At 37.8% G+C, this 17461-nt stretch overlaps 1 protein-coding gene across 2 annotated transcripts in view; it reads right to left on the minus strand.

Annotated features, from left to right (window-relative positions):
• LOC126371147 (lysine-specific demethylase 3A) overlaps positions 1-17461 on the minus strand; it is a 177906-nt gene that overhangs the window by 37432 nt on the left and 123013 nt on the right. For both annotated transcript variants that reach the window (XM_050016369.1, XM_050016370.1), the window contains one exon: positions 6457-6498. In XM_050016369.1, the coding sequence (XP_049872326.1) occupies positions 6457-6498 (42 nt within the window). The remainder of the gene's footprint in view (positions 1-6456; positions 6499-17461) is intronic.

Below are 17461 nucleotides of genomic sequence, written 5' to 3' on the forward strand. Positions count from 1 at the left end.
GTTTGACTCCCTTCTAGGTACTCTACCTGATGGTATGTTTCAAATAATCCCATTGTCTATATCTATATTAAACAACGGTCAATAGATGCATATCTACACCATTCTTGGCACTCAACACTGCCAGATAATTACCATACCAAAAATAGTGAGGACAAGTCAAGTTTAAAAATAGCTGTGTTATTTCACCCGCCACGTCGTAAACATAAGTGACATAAAGAGAAAATTAAATCGAAACATTTTTGACTCTTGTCAAGCCTGGACGAGCGTGTTAACCATTACACCACCGAGTCCTCCTCCTGTCCATGCGAAATTCATTCGATCTACGTATCGTCATTAAGCCGACGGCGATTCAATTTTCTCTTTATGGATTTCCCTAAGCACGGGTGAATGCTATAAAAACAAAAATCATTAAAACACAGCAAAATGACAAATACGTGTCTAACTGTTTTTACAACACAAACAAACCAAAAACAAATATAATGTAACAAATATTTGTTAGACACGTAACTTTTATAATCACCGTGATTGTGCAGATAAACAAAATTCAAAATATAGATGTCGTAATCGTGTATAATCAGACTAATATAGAGAGCCAGGCAAAGTAACAACTCAATTGTATCAATATTAGATACAATGAAACACAGAATTTCTGTTTCTGTTTAGCCTGGTAAGACTTAGTAGCCAAGCAAAGAAATAAAGTGTAGTTTATATGTCGATCGTGTGTGTTTGCGTCAGTCAAATCTTGTTGTTCCTGTAGGCGAGACGGCCGGAGGGTACCGTTAGGAGAAAGTAGCCGCCTACACTCCGGCGCATGTTCGTGACGACCGGACCGACCGCGCTCTCGTACGTCGGACCATTCGATTTTATCGACACTATACTAATACGGTGCTATCACTACTGACAAAAGACTTTCGGCTCATTTAATCACAGTCACGACTTTACTTTCAAGATCTTCAAGTTCAAGAACGACATTTGGCCAGGTGTTAATAGTTGGCAAAGATTATATCTGCATTAGACAGGTATCTAACATTACAGCGAATAAACGAAATTGACATTTGTCAATTTCACTTCAACTTTCTCTTTTATCGCGAAGGGGAATAAAATCTTGAAAAATCACCAGACTGTGAGTTGGCAAAAAATCCGTCAATCATCCTCCTTTGTGTTGCGAACAGTTAACTCGACGGAATATTCGCCTTGTGTAATATTCACTGTATATTGCAGATTACTATGTCTTACTTCTCAATTCGACGTGTTGATTGACAGTATCAGCCTTTAGAATTTATGTATGAAGAAAGATAATTCTTTTATGTGCAAATTGCTTTCAACACAGTATTACCTACACCTAGGTAGTATTTCACATTATACCTATAAATTAAAGAACTGTTTGATATCTGCGCTTAGATACGTCTAGAGTAATTTCATTTAGACAATAGATTAATTAATTTAGTTTTGATTGAACCCGTCGCCTGAACACTTCATAAGATACGTACATACGGACAAATCAAATCCACATTGCGAGAATGTAAGACGATTGCCATTTACGCCGCACATATTGCGTAACATAAAATCATGGCGACGATAAATAACGTGTCGTAACGTTAGCAAGTAGCTAGACCGGTCGCAGGTGGCAGGCGGCGAATGTGGCTGACTTGACCCTGACTGCGGGAGACAGTGGTGACAAATGTTACGTGGAGATGCATCGCTTCCTGGTTATATACAGGTAAGTTTTGCTGGATAACCAGTATATGCATCTACACTCTTCTATCATGTGGGGTGTGGGGTGGAATTAACATTTTTGATACATTCATAAATAAGGTGCCTACCAATTTATATGAACATAATAATATGAAATATGAAGTGTAGGTACACTTTGTTAGTATCTAATTTTATCTGTAGTAATCATCTTGTTTTGCTTCATCGCCTATAATAATAGTTAGGGAAGCATTATTGCTGGATTACCAACCTCATAAACCCTGGTGTCAGGGTTATTATTGAGCCGCCAAGGGCCCCAAGGGACTACATACTTACATCAGTAAGTAGTAACCGGGACCAACGTCTTAACGTGCCTTCCCAAGCGCGGATCATCTTACTTTTGGACAATCAGGTGATCAGCCTGTAATAACTAACCTAACACACTTCGCCAACTATGTTTAAGTAGGCTATTTGAAGTAGGTACGGTGCGTAAGTATAATTTCTAACTCAGTTTGAGGTTTCACATTCACATTTCACGTAACTCCTTTAAAGTAAACACAAGTATTACACACAAAAAGTTGAAAGAGAATGTTTACTTATTTCTCGCAAGGAAACCATAATGGTACCATTAAAATGTGTGGGCATGAGACTACGTTCGTGTTTTCCCCTCGTGCGCTCGCCGTGTTTATATTCAAACCGACGCATATTACTACAAGTTATTACCATACAATCATTATTCAGTCGCATGTTCAATATCATCATACACTTTGTTCTTTTGTTCCGATTGTCTATTCATATAAATCATTCTGATACTGTTATCACAATGCGGCTCCAAATGTTATCCGTAGATTAAACAATAAAACAGACGGTCGCTCTCAAATTGAAATGATTCAGCAAAATATCAACAAACTAAAACTCAACTAAGAATTCTTTGAACGTATATTGAAATCCATTGACGTCGCACACGACCGAATCTTATTTGATCAATTCGTGGGCCACTTGAGTACTGTACGCAACCGCAGGGTAAACTTACCTAAAACATGTATTTAGTAATGTCATAATAGAGTAGCTACCAACTGGTCAAATCACTTACTCTTTACTAAACGTCAAACCACGATATTAGTATGGAATTTATATGAAAAAGCAACCTGTGGCGTTATAGAAAACGAGACAAAATGTCGCACTTTTTATTACATTTTTCTTTATTAAATAGAAAAAAAAAGGAAACTTTTTTGTCACCTTTAGACTTGTCTTTATTTAGTAATCAGAATTTCATAATTTATCTTTGACCTAGGATAGTACAAGATTATATAGGTGTGTAAACGCGAGGGAGCGGTGCATGCACGTCTGATAGAAAGTCGAGCAAAATTGCATGTTAGGTACTCGGAACCGGTTATGGGCCGAGTGTATGTGAAACCTGAGCATTAGCCAACACACAAGTGCTAAGGAGTACTAAGGTAAGTATTTACGTTAGTGTGCTTATTAAATGTATTACACAAGGGTTGATATTAGGTATTGAAGATTAAACGTGTCGAAATATTACTCATGAATGGGTAGAGGATAAAATGGTTTATTAATCACAAGTACTAATAATAGTTTATTAAATACGATGAAAAACAACTATTTCCGTCAAGGTAAACTAAGTACTGAGGTATTTCTCGTCTTATACTGCAGACACACGTTATATTTTGCTTTAACACCCATCAGTTAATATTTATCATAATATTAGCTAATAGCAAAAAGTAATTCCGGTGGTTCGATGAACTGTTGACATGCGGGCTCATTAATGCATCGCTGCAAAGTTGCGCGGGCGACGGTTCCTGGCTGCGCCCGCGCCTATATGTGAGCCTCAGGAGTCACTCACTGCAGCGATTATAACGGTTACCGCGCTTACTTCACTTATCTTGATGGCCTGCTATTATTTACGTTGTCTTTTTTATTACTTTGTGCACGTACAAGATAAGATACATTTAAAAAATACTCAAATAGGTATTGTAAACATATGCCGTTGAAGATAATTAGGAAAATAATTATATAAGTACTCTTAAAAGCCACTTGTGACATGACAAGCCCCAAAAGTTTTCATTACTATCAATGAAACAAGTATATAGTAACATTGGATAAAGGAAACTATTTGAAAGGAGAGCAGGCTGAAACCTATTTAACAACATAATAACATTGAGACCTTCCCAAGGACGACGACACAAAAGATCCCCGGGGCAGCTTCACAAATCCCCTATACATCACCACCAATATTATTATTATTATACAGTTCTAAAACCCCGCTGCCATACACGTTACTTAACGCTATAATATGAAAAAGATTATCATGCAAACTGAGACGAAGAAACCGGTTTCATTACGAGTTTACGAGGTATGTTATGAAACGCATTTAATATTATCGGTCGGTCGAATTAGACGCGGCGCCGTACTTTCACCGGCGACTTTCATGGCATATACGACGCGGCGAGACACGAAAATATACTGGTCAGACTCGTTCGCCTGACCTCAGCCATTATCCGCCGCCGGTATTGTTCGACTATTCTTTTGTGTTGTCAATCTGTTCGCGCTAATGTCTATGTCAAAGCTGAGATAGAAACTCCTCGGGTTACATTTTTTCCATCACCTTTTTCCAGCTCATTGCAAAGCAACATTATAGACAAACGCAACGTTTCGTTTTACCCAGCTAATCGTAATCATACGCCATTAATGGTCATTATAATTGCTTCGGTTAATTAACGCCAGAAGCCTTCCCTTTTACTGTTCATCATTACGAACTATCTGTCCTCTTTATTTCTGCAAATGATTGCAATTTCGCAGACACAGTTCGCACTCGTTAAAAATAATCGCGGAATGATATCAGGGAACGTGATCTGAGTAATAAAATGGCATTGTATTAATCATATCCGCTGTGCGCCTACACTCACGCATAAGCAGGTGTTTGTAAATTATAAATACAAGTTATATCGTACACTGGCGGCCATAACAGTCGGTAATCGCTTTGGAGCACGATCCGAACTTAAACACCAACAAAAAAAGCGAGAGACCGGTTCCCCGCGCTGGCATATAAAAATGGTTTCGGGGCGTTTCATGCCATGAATATTCATTTAATTACACACGTACATGCGTTTTGAGTTGAGATGACGCACACAAACCGATCTGTTACTGGTTCGGTAACGATTTCCTTTTTCTCTCTTTTTAGTTTTATTTATAGTGTAGATTAAGAGTCGAATACAAATTCGTGGAATATACGGTGGCGTCAGAATCAATCATGACTTTTATGACCACTTGAGTTGTTTAAATATTAATGCGTTTTTAATACTGACTTGTGAATATCTAATTGAAAGTAACATTCGGTTATTTGTGAAATTGCTTGTTTATAAATATTATTTCATCAGTTCAGTTAAAGAGAGTAGAGATAGGGCTATTTAATTAGCGTTAACGCTAGCCACCACGTTTTATGGAGCAATAAACAAAAGCTTCAGTCGGTTTGGAGTGACCTCGAATGTACTTTATTACGCCGGGTACCAAAAGGTGCGGTGGACGTGGGGAAAAGAAAATAAAGCCATAACAGCGAGGGTGGCACAACCTCGTGTGTGGCGTACAAACCCGAAGGGAGGGAACGTGTTATTTCAACCTACAAGTAAACCAAACAAATCTTCAAGCACAACGTAAAGTGAGACTTAACAAGCTGATCAAACTACTGGAAATGCACTGCTTAAAGAATTACCATTATCTAGAAGACGGTGATGTAAACAGTCCCTTCAAGGAGACTTCCATTACATATGAATGAATGTCATAAATATAAACCGTGTACCGTTGCAGAGCTTGGTTAACATTATTGTAAAATATGAAGCAGACGCACGAATAAAGAATTATGTAGAATCTATCGAAAACGACATGACCCCGTTACTTCGGTACCTACCCAATTGAAATTTAAATAGGAAAATAATAATAACAAATGTATTTGTCGTCCGCTGTGACCTCAAGTTTTAAAGGTGTAATGTATAAGTGGACATCCATAGGCAAATGTGGAGTGGACAAACAAAGATAACGATTTGAATGTTAAATTACGGAGGGCGATCTCAATTTTTCAACACAAACACGTTTGTGATTCTATTGGGGCTTGCAGATTGGATGACGGAGAAACGTAAATAAAGCTCATATCTCAGTTAATAAATCACGAACACCCACACATTCATATAAAATGTATTTATATAATGATAAAAAAAACGAATTAGTAGGTATTTGCGATAACTGTAATTTTCCGCTAACATTTCTGATACATTCATAAATAAGGGACCGTCCTATTTATATGAACATAATAATACCTACACTTTGTTAGTATATATTTTTATCTGGAGTAATCATCTTGTTTTGCGTCATCGCCTGTAATGATAGTTAGGGAAGCGTTATAAGTGGATTACCAACATCATCAACCCTGGTGTCAGGGTTACTAATGAGCCGCCAAAAGCCTCTGATATGGCTCATGTTACGACTACGTACTTACATCAGTAAGTTGTAATCTTACTTTTGGACAATCGGGTGAACAGCTTGTAATGTCCTAACGTTGTAAGTTGGCAAGTATGTCATCTCCTTTATAGCTTTAGCAATAAGATTATTCTTACTGAAACCTTACGAGTAAACAGTTGCGTTACAATGACGGTATCGACACATTTGGTATTCAGATTTGTGGTTTGTATAATGTGTTCACATCAACAAGCTTTGACATATTTCAATCGTTTAACAACTGTATTTTATTACCTTTTTTGTTAATTTCTCTGGTTTCCCGTTCTGGTGATGATTCTGTAACAAGAAAAAAAAATGTTAAACGAAACGATTTTAAAAGTGTATTCGTTATAGGGTAGTTTGTAACTAGTCAAATCATTTTTCAGAATTAAAATAAATAAACAAGTTAAATAGAAAAAAAGAAAACTTTTTTGTCATCTTTAGAGCTGTCTTTATTTAGTAATCAGAATTTCCAAATTTATCTTTTCAATTACGTTGGGTTAGGTTAGATAGAAGCTAGAGCTATTCATCACACTGTATATTACAGTCACTTATGCACTTAAGTATATAACAAAAATATATATTTAATTATTTACGTACATAACTCAAACGTGTTTGCGTGATTCGCCTTATCTCAGAAGTTTACTTAAATAATTTGTATGCCTAAAATGGAAATATTTTCGTCAATTCAAAGGTCAAGTGTGTACCTACTCCGAAATGATTATTTATCAAGTTGCCATTCTTGGACCGGTCACAATAACCTGTTCCAAGCCAAGCTTTCTGAAATAAACAAGTGACTGTTATTTATATTATCTGTGGCATATTTTACTGGAACTAGTCTGCTATTTATGTCCCCACCTATGCTCGTTTAAGCCTCGTTTTATTGTCCCACTGTGAATATTTTAATATCCTTTGTATCTTGGAATGTTTAATAGGTAAATAATTTTAAGTTTACACGTAAGTATGCATATTTATCAGTTTAAGTAAAGGCATGATAATTCCTTTATTATGATAATTATTTAATTACAAAGGGTTGACTCATTCAAAATCAACCGTTAGATACGTTGTAATCTTTAATAATTGTAAATAATAGGTATATAAACTCGACCATAATTTTAGATGACAGAGTAAATATACTGGAAAACGCAAGTAAAAAGTAGGTAAGTAGGTACTCTATGCTATGGCAAATTAATTTCATAGCAAGTAGTTATCATTCTACAACTTAAGTAGGTACACACAATAGCTTGGACTAGTCATCTGTCATCATATCGTTATCATATTATTGTCTCACACTTAACTTTTTTCCTCGTTGACAGCCAGTGCGCTTAGCTCGCGTATTAGAAACTTTTTGCTTAGTATTTTTATTCCAAGATGGCGTACTGCTGGCGGACCATGGTCAAACGGCCACAACACATGTGGCAGGTGGTAGAGTACCACCACGACTCCTACACCGCAGCTGGCAGTTCACTAACCCGTGAAGCTATATGCGTCATGTTAATGGATTTGTGATTCCATTTCGCAGTGCACCTTTCACAGAATGCAAATGCATTTAGAAAGAGAATGTACATTTTAATTATGCCGTCCCTCAAGATAGTCAAGATACTGTAGCGAAGTTTCCTTTCAAGTGTGAAATAAAAAGAATTAATGAAATGTTATACGAAAAATTAAAAAAATCTGATTGCATCGTCATTTGTCAAATAAACAGAAAAAAAATCCACCTTATCTATTCTGAAATAGTGATTGTAATTCCATATAAAAGGGAAAATTCTGCAAGCGCGTACTATGCGGAAGAATTTTGGTCTGTTTTCAGCTTTAGAAGAAATAATCCCGTATTGCGGTTTCGCTATTAGATTTCCGCAAACCAGATTAGGTAAGGAGATAACGTAATTAATTCATCTAAAAACCGCATTACCCGTACTTAGAGCGTAGGTGCGAGCCACGATCGGCCGGCTGTATGCCTCCACTGGCATTTAGAGAAACCTGTTTCTAAGTTATGCAATAGAAAATGTATCTAGTTAATGGCATGTTCGCCACTTAGCATAATCATGTCGTTTGCGAAGAAATACGCTGCATATGACAGGTTAAGACGTATTTAAATTCTAATCCTGTTACCTATGTTGTCATTATTTAAATCCATGATTAGTTAGAGACTATAATAACTGCTGTAACAGTATACGATCTAATGATACAGTTTCACATTATAAGATTCCGAAACCGCTACTTTCATAATCTAAATGTACGTAAGTAAAGAAACACTGAATAATGGATAAACCAATTTAATGTTCCCGTAGTAACCCGACTGGTTATACTGATGTACTAAGCCATCTCGTTAATCCACTCCGGCGCAGGTGGTCGCGGCTTAACTGAATTTATCGTAACGCCACGAATTATCACGGGAGACAAATTGCGAGTCGAGGGAACGAGGGTAATTAATATTATCAGGAGCCAATCGAATCCCGTCTAAGGCTAAGTAAGACTGGTCCTTATAATTTGTTAGAATTTATAAAATGTTTCTTTGGTCTCTACTGACCGAAATAGGTTCTACATTGATGATTTGTTTTTTATGAGCATAACTGTAAGATTCCAATAAAGTTGTTTGCAATATTGCGCTAAATAAACAATACTACTTCAAATAAAGCATTCGGTGTCGTAATCTAATTCTGGAATCCGAACTTGAACGAATTATGACTTCCAACAAAAAAACATATCCTCGTAAACAAAAGGCTATTCAGAACGTTCATTATTCCGTCCGCCTCACGCAGTTAATGGTCGGCGGCCATACTTGAAGGGAGCGCAAAAACACATGCCGGCATGCTGGTCCTTAAAGGTACCGCGGGCGCCTTTCTTGATTGGCATGTGGCTCAACCAGTCTGCAGAACAGGCTGGCAAACTGGTCCAAACGTGAGAAATGGGGACTCAGCCGGAGCGTTGCCCGATATACCTTGCGGCTGATTTGCGATCCAATTTCAACGGAATTAAGTAGATGATCGGAACCGACAACGTGGAACTTATCTGTGTAATCAGAAATGAGAGAAAATAGATCAGACGTGGCTTTGATATCAAAGACCGCACGCAGGAGATTTATTGTAAATGAATTTGAATTAAAATATGTGCGTGCCGATGCTGTATCTACTTAACAAAACGGCAAGACGAACTATAAAGAAAAATCATGATTTGAATATTAAGAAAACAAAGATAAGCGCAAACATGTCGAGAAATAAAATAAGAAATAAATAAGTACTTATGGACTCATTTATTTGATAAATGTATATCAATTAGTTACCATGACGGCAGTGTCCAGACAGCTACTTTGCTTATCTTCGTAATAACCTTATCGGATTACCATACGTCGTGGGAACGCTCAAGTCATCGGTCAACGCGTCAGTATTGTCAAACTCTCTTTCAACTTTCTAATTGAGATAACGTGAGTAACCCGTTTGCTTCTCGGGGCGAGCTAACGGATGTCACCCGACCAGTCAATTAATGTATGTGTCGCACAGGACGACAGGCAACGGCAAATCGATTTATGTTCACAATTAAACGACGACAACGCTCGTATTGAACATTTCGTGCTCCGAGAAACGTAATCGGATACCAATTACACTGTAATATATTCAGCTGCAATTGTCTTGTATCATAAGCGAAAAACGAATATGAATTCTCTCGTCGGCAGATGTCTGCTTATCGTAAATTATGCTGGGAAGTCAGAACGGGCCCGCACTTGGCAAACGTTCGTAGTAAAACAAACAAATAATAAGTTGGAGCGGTCTGGCTTGATACGCGAACTAAAAATAGTCGTGTTTTCATAAACCCGATATGTGAGTTTACGCAGCGCTAGTCTCGGGAATGAGGTCAAACGAGTTGGCATACGATGCTCCCGATGTCGGCCGCAGGAATATCTGGCGGCAATAAACAATGCGTTGGCAACTACTGCTGCTTCGGGGAGATTGCTGCTCAAACTTGCTACACAGTTCAAGAAACTGCACACATTATTCAATTCTAACTTTATAATTCAATAACCACAAACATAGCCTTCAAACCTTCAAAGATACTGAGAATTTACCTAAATAAACTTTTTTATTATTATTATTGTACTAGCTTTTGCCCGCGACTTCGTCCGCGTGGCGTGTTATATAAGAGAGAGATCTTTGTGTGTGTGGGAGTGCATATCAAATTTCAAGCATCTAACTTATGCAGTTTAGATTTTTTCATACAATTTTTTTCCCAATAACTCCCATTTTTCAAAATACAGCCAAAAATAAACTTTATATTTACTAAGGTATGCATGCATGCTAGATTGAATCAATTGATTGAATTGATTTTTTTTTAATTGATTGTTCATTGAGTTTTAATTTTAATACACACTTCCTCTCTTCCCTTCAACGTTGCTGTGCCCTACAGGGTCCATGTTTTAGTTCCTATGCCTATGTAACACCCCATTGTACTACATGGAATGCAATAAATAATTTAATTGAATTGAATTGAAAACATCTATCTTACGCGGTTTCGATTTTTTCATACAAATGTTTTTTTCCCGCTAACTCCCGTTTCCGTGGGAATTTTGCAATATCCTGTTGCAACTAAGGTTTAAGTTAACTAAGGTACCTGCATGCCAAATTTCAAGCGTCTAACTTAAGCGGTTTAGATTTTTCATACAAAAGGATTTTCCCGCTAATTTCCGTTCCCGTGGGAATTCCGGGAATTCCTTTCTTAGTGCACCTCTACGGTACCTAAGCTATGTCCCTTCCAAATTTCAAATGCCTACATTTAGGCGTTCAGGCTATGCGTTGATATGTCAGTCACTGAGTCAGTCAGTTTCTCCTTTTATTTAGATTTGATTTTTTCATACAAATGTTTTTTCCCGCTAACTACCGTTCCCGTGGGAATTTTGTAATATCCTGTTGCAACTAAGCTTTAAGTTTACTAAAGTACCTGCATGCCAAATTTCAAACGTCTAACTTGAGTGGTTTAGATTTTTCATACAAAAGGATTTTCCCGCTAATTCCCGTTCCCGTGGGAATTTCGGGAATTCCTTTCTTAGTACACCTCTACGGTGTCTAAGGTACCTGCGTGCCAAATTTTAAACATCTTACTTGAATGGTTTAGATTTTTCATACAAAAGGATTTTCCCGTTAATTCCCGTTCCCGTGGGAATTTCGGGAATTCCTTTCTTAGTGCACCTCCACGGTACCTAAGGTACCTGCATGACAAATTTCAAACGTCTAACTGAATGGTTTAGATTTTTCATACAAAAGGATTTTCCCGCTAATTCCCGTTCTCGTGAGAATTTCGGGAATTCCTTTCTTAGTGCACCTCCACGGTACCTAAGGTATCTGCATGCTAAATTTCAAATGTCTAACTTGAGTGGTTTAGATTTTTCATACAAAAGGTATTTCCCGCTAATTCCCGTTCCCGTGAGAATTTTGGGAATTCCTTTCTTAGTGCACCTCTACGGTACCTATGGTACCTGCATGCCAAATTTCAAACGTCTAACTTGAGTGGTTTAGATTTTTCATACAAAAGGATTTTCCCGCTAACTACCGTTCCCGTGGGAATTTTGTAATATCCTGTTGCAACTAAGCTTTAAGTTTACTAAAGTACCTGCATGCCAAATTTCAAACGTCTAACTTGAGTGGTTTAGATTTTTCATACAAAAGGATTTTCCCGCTAATTCCCGTTCCCGTGGGAATTTCGGGAATTCCTTTCTTAGTACACCTCTACGGTGTCTAAGGTACCTGCGTGCCAAATTTTAAACATCTTACTTGAATGGTTTAGATTTTTCATACAAAAGGATTTTCCCGTTAATTCCCGTTCCCGTGGGAATTTCGGGAATTCCTTTCTTAGTGCACCTCCACGGTACCTAAGGTACCTGCATGACAAATTTCAAACGTCTAACTGAATGGTTTAGATTTTTCATACAAAAGGATTTTCCCGCTAATTCCCGTTCTCGTGAGAATTTCGGGAATTCCTTTCTTAGTGCACCTCCACGGTACCTAAGGTATCTGCATGCTAAATTTCAAATGTCTAACTTGAGTGGTTTAGATTTTTCATACAAAAGGTATTTCCCGCTAATTCCCGTTCCCGTGAGAATTTTGGGAATTCCTTTCTTAGTGCACCTCTACGGTACCTATGGTACCTGCATGCCAAATTTCAAACGTCTAACTTGAGTGGTTTAGATTTTTCATACAAAAGGATTTTCCCGCTAATTCCCGTTCCCGTGGGAATTTCGGGAATTCCTTTCTTAGTACACCTCTACGGTATCTAAGGTACCTGCATGACAAATTTCAAACATCTAACTTGAATGGTTTAGATTTTTCATACAAAAATATTTTTCCGCTAATTCCCGTTCCCGTGGGAATTTCGGGAATTCCTTTCTTAGTGCACCTCTACGTTATCTAAGGTACCTGCATGCCAAATTTCAAAAGTCTAACTTGAGTGGTTTAGATTTTTCATACAAAAGGATTTTCCCGCTAATTCCCTTTCCCGTAGGAATTTCGGGAATTCCTTTCTTAGTGCACCTCTACGGTATCTAAGGTACCTGCATGCCAAATTTCAAACGTCTAACTTGAGTGGTTTAGATTTTTCATACAAAAGGATTTCCCTTCACTACTCTGCTCCTATTGATTGTAGCGTGATGAAAAGTATACTATGACCTGTCCAGGAGTGTGAAGAATAATTGTACCAAGTTTCATTAAAATCCGTCCAGTAGTTTTTGTTTCTATAAGGAACATACAGACAGACAGACAGACAGACAGACAGACAGACAGACAGACAGACAGACAGACAGACAGACAGACAGACAGACAAAAATTTTACTGATTGCATTTTTGGCATCAGTATCGATCACTTATCACCCCCTGATAGTTATTTTGAAAAAATATTTAATGTACAGAATTGACCTCTCTACAGATTTATTATAAGTATAGATGTCTTTTTCATATCTCGGGCCTATGGAGGCCCGGACTTTTGGAAGGCGTGCGTGGGGCCGAAGCCAACACGTAGAGGCCCCTTAAGACAGTTTAATCTAAATGTGGTGTGACACCAACCGGCGATTATCCCTGTATGCACTATGGGAGTGCACTATTATTATTAATTCACAATATATATATTAGATATTGGTGATTGTTACTGATTGAAATGGACTAATATTTAAAAGTATTCTTTGGACGAACGATAAATCATGTTCAGCGTTATGCAAATTCGGTAAATGGGTCATAACTTCGCGGAATGTTTGTAAAAAGTGAAGTAGTACACGCAAACATTATTAGCGATAACAATAGCAATTGAAACGCAATCAATCCAGTTACGTGTCGGAACAACATTGTTATCAACCGTGTCCGTCCGTTCAACGCACCGCCTTATCGCCGGGCTATTAACTCAATGAAACTAAGCTTGTAAATCATAGCTCACGTTGCATGTCACACTACGCCCGGGCAACGAGAAGACACCAGAAAGGCAGAGTGATATCACCCTGCAGCGATTCAACGAAAACATAACTTACATTGTAATGACAAACTAGAAGATAAAGTCTCTTAATACGATTGCCTTTCACATGTAATTGTGTATTTGCTACATCAGCCTCGAACCTTCACGGACGACTACTCAAATAAGGAAATTGCAACCGCAACGAATTCGGTTTGATTTTAGTAGCCATAAAAAATGGAGTAAAACATTAATCGATTGCACAGCGACCGTGTCAACAGATCCCTGCGCACTACGAATAAAAAACGCGTTTGGACGACAACTGTTAGCCGTGGGATGAATAAAAAATGTTTGGAACGAGGTCACATCACATTACGAATAACGATGCGCAAGAGCTTCAGAAGCGCCATACGTTAGCTCATTAGAACCAGCCTACAACTGCATACGAATATCTACACGATACATACTCAGTAAACATAAGCGGTCGACCATGAATTCTAATAAATTAACAACAAACCACTATCGCACTAAACACACCTTAAAAGGGAACACTAACAGATTCGTGTACAATTTATCACATCAGATAAAACATTACTACTATTTTAAGGAAATGTTGCAAATCATGCTAAGCAATTAAGTAATTGGCCTAAAAAAAGAAAGAGGGCGTAATATAAACAGCGGTGATTCGAATTTATTATAATAGCCTGGCGTGCTGGTCGTGAATCGACACTAATCGACGAGCGTCATTGACTCGCTTGACCTCGAATTCGGTTATGTTTGCTAAATACTTCAATCCTAAACTCGTTCCGCCGATCGTTTCGTGTGGTATTTTTATACACACAATAATCTTTCAAGTATTTAAAACATTGCGATGCCATTTTATTTTTTGTCATCATTACAATAAAATAGTAAAGTATCAATGTTTGATAGCGGCAGGCAGACACAAATAATTAATGTATTATTTGTACTGCGTCTGATTTGAGATATTTTTGTCCGATGTATACATTTCGTTGGAAATGGGTTTATTCACTTTTCTTATGTTATGTAGCTAGAAAAACAGATCAATGTGTAGGAAATATTTCTAGAATTTATCACAGCTTTATGTTTCAATAATTTAATCGTTTCCGTCACTTCGATATTAGAATTTCAAGAAACTTCATGTATTATCATATCTTGAATGTATCGAAATCATTTCCATATTTTCTGATGTCAGTGTACAAAATCAAAGTCAACAAGAAAAGCTCTTTACACTTTCCCGTTACAGGTAATTTCCATTGTATTTCTTCTAAATCTATTTTTGTAACGTGTAGGCAGGGTTTGGAGATCTCTCCGTTTTATTCTCTTTTGGGTATAAACAGTCAAACTCGAATGAATTTGAATAGCAAACGAGAATTTAAATTCTATAACGCGACCGTAAAAGACGCATAAAGGTGGGCCCACGCGAGCAGTTCCCATGGCCGTCGGTAACAATAACAGAATCGCGCGTCTCGGGGCACATAAAGCGAGAACAATCGGCCGAGTGGAAACAAGAGAACGATATAAATCAAGCTAAGCATTGCGTGCACCGGCCGGCCATAGATCCTCGCTGCTCGCCGCCGCTCGCCTTCCCGCCGCGTATAATTACCCAGTACTTTCGCCAACGGCCCGACGCCATCTTGGTATTTATATTGCAAAATGGCGGCCGGCGCAGCACGTGTTCCTCTTTCTTTTGTTATTTAACTGCCAGTGTGCACCTAAAGAATGTGCTCGCTAAATGATTTATTACCCGATCGGTTCTGCTCGGAATTAACGATAATTCTAAGTTTGGAGCTACATAAGTAGCGAGCAAGGTCTCGGAAATTTACATTGAATGGGGAGACGCGGAGCTGCAGTGTGACTGGGCGCAGAAGGTCACCTTGACCAACCGACCAGAGTAGTTTATCTTGCTTACTCGCACTGGAATTAAATTAATAAACGATTCGACCTTAAATGTCTTATTATGTTAATTAGTAAAGTCAATAGTTTTTTTTTACGACTCTTATCTGTTGACGACAACACAAACAATAAATCAAAAGGTAAATTCACAATGTTCATATTAAAGCGCATTGTAAAATTTAAATAACTTGTTTGACATTGCACATAATTTTCGTGCCATTTTGAAAAAGAACGATATGATATTACGTAAAATCGTTATACAATACAGGTGATTTCTGTTTGATGTAAAAATAAACAGAATTGAAGATAAAATATTTCAAGAATTACACACGGTACAAAAGGTGATTTGCGTCAGTGAAGTGCAAATAATATTGAACACTGAATGAGTATTATTGAGTATTGGAGTTGGATCAGTAAGTAATCAATGTTTACAGAACACCTTACGGAACAAAGGACGTTGATAAACCCTGTGAATCAACATTGATCCTATTGACGATAACGAATTGCACAACTTCTACATCATACTTACTAAAGTGTTGATATCACTTATCTAGCGGCAACTGGGTCAAACTGAATTAATAGATATAACAATATGAATACGAGCCAAAGTGAACTGCTGCTTTTAGTAGGTATATTGTTGTTGATAGTGATATATTTGGAGTAATCCGTCATTTAGATAGCGTTGTAAATGAAAATACCTGATACGACACTGAACGTTAATCTGCGTGAAAGCAACTTAAGCAACTTTTCCTGTTTCGCAATCAGACAGGAAACCAAAATCGTAGGCAATTTCAATGCAGATCTTGCGACGGAGTTTAGTTAGTATTCAGCTAGTTTTGCGGGCCAATGGCGAGTAACTATCGACTATCGGCGCAGATCAGCTTCTGAATATGTATGAGCTCGAAAGCCACACACGCACGAGTTATAACCGTGACACACATCGTCACTGGAGATTCTACTGATTCTTATATAAAACCTAATGTATGCTACGTTGGTTTCACGTCATTAAATACAAATTTAGAACGTTTAATCTTAAAATTAGACAAGGTGCCCATGCCAATACAATGCAATATATTTAAATCAATGAATTTGATTGAATACATAATTAATACGTTTAAGTACCTATTACAATTGAAACAATAGAAGCGACGGCTCTTCCTCTTGACCACAGAGTTTTTATTGTCCGATTGACCTTTACCTCAAGTTCAGTAACTCGTAAGCAAGACGACTCGTACTGCGGGTTATCATTCTGCGTCGTTGACGAGACCTATTTTTGTAATTTCCGCTCAGCATTGTCCTCCGCCATGATTGCCGCGGAGGCAATGGCCTCGTTTTATACCACGGACATTGTCAATATTTGATTAACGAGGTATGCGCGGTACTAAAACTAGCGTGTGTTTGTATAAATGACGAAAAAAGTAAATTGTGAGTTTAAGTGATGTTCTGAGAATGATGAGCATGACATCATGCGGTGTGAAAACAATGTGAACAGCCTTATATTAACGCCGCGCTGAACAATGCTAAAGTAGTAAAAAATAAATTAATACGAGAGTGAGAAGAGTGTTATTAGAAACAACTTGTATGCGTGTGTTGCCTCGTAATCGCAACACTGATAAGTTAGTGACTTGTGTTATTCTATAATGAATTTGCGTATTACGTACTTACACCAGGATGAGCGCATTTCACGCATAGATAAAATTACATATGCATCATTATAGAAGAATTTGTGCTAAACACATGCCGTCCAGTCATTGATTGTTTCATAAACGTCGTCGTCACCCACATCTGTCGTGTTCGCGGGTGCGGTGTTAACACATGTTAGCTAATGGCTCCAACTCGACGTGCCACGTGTGTGTTAATGTCTGTTAAGCACATTCAAAAACAAAGTCGACTCCTTTATACGTAAGTAGGTATCCTCAAAGCA

Source organism: Pectinophora gossypiella, chromosome 12 (genome assembly GCF_024362695.1).
Source record: "Pectinophora gossypiella chromosome 12, ilPecGoss1.1, whole genome shotgun sequence".
NCBI classification, from domain to species: domain Eukaryota; kingdom Metazoa; phylum Arthropoda; class Insecta; order Lepidoptera; family Gelechiidae; genus Pectinophora; species Pectinophora gossypiella.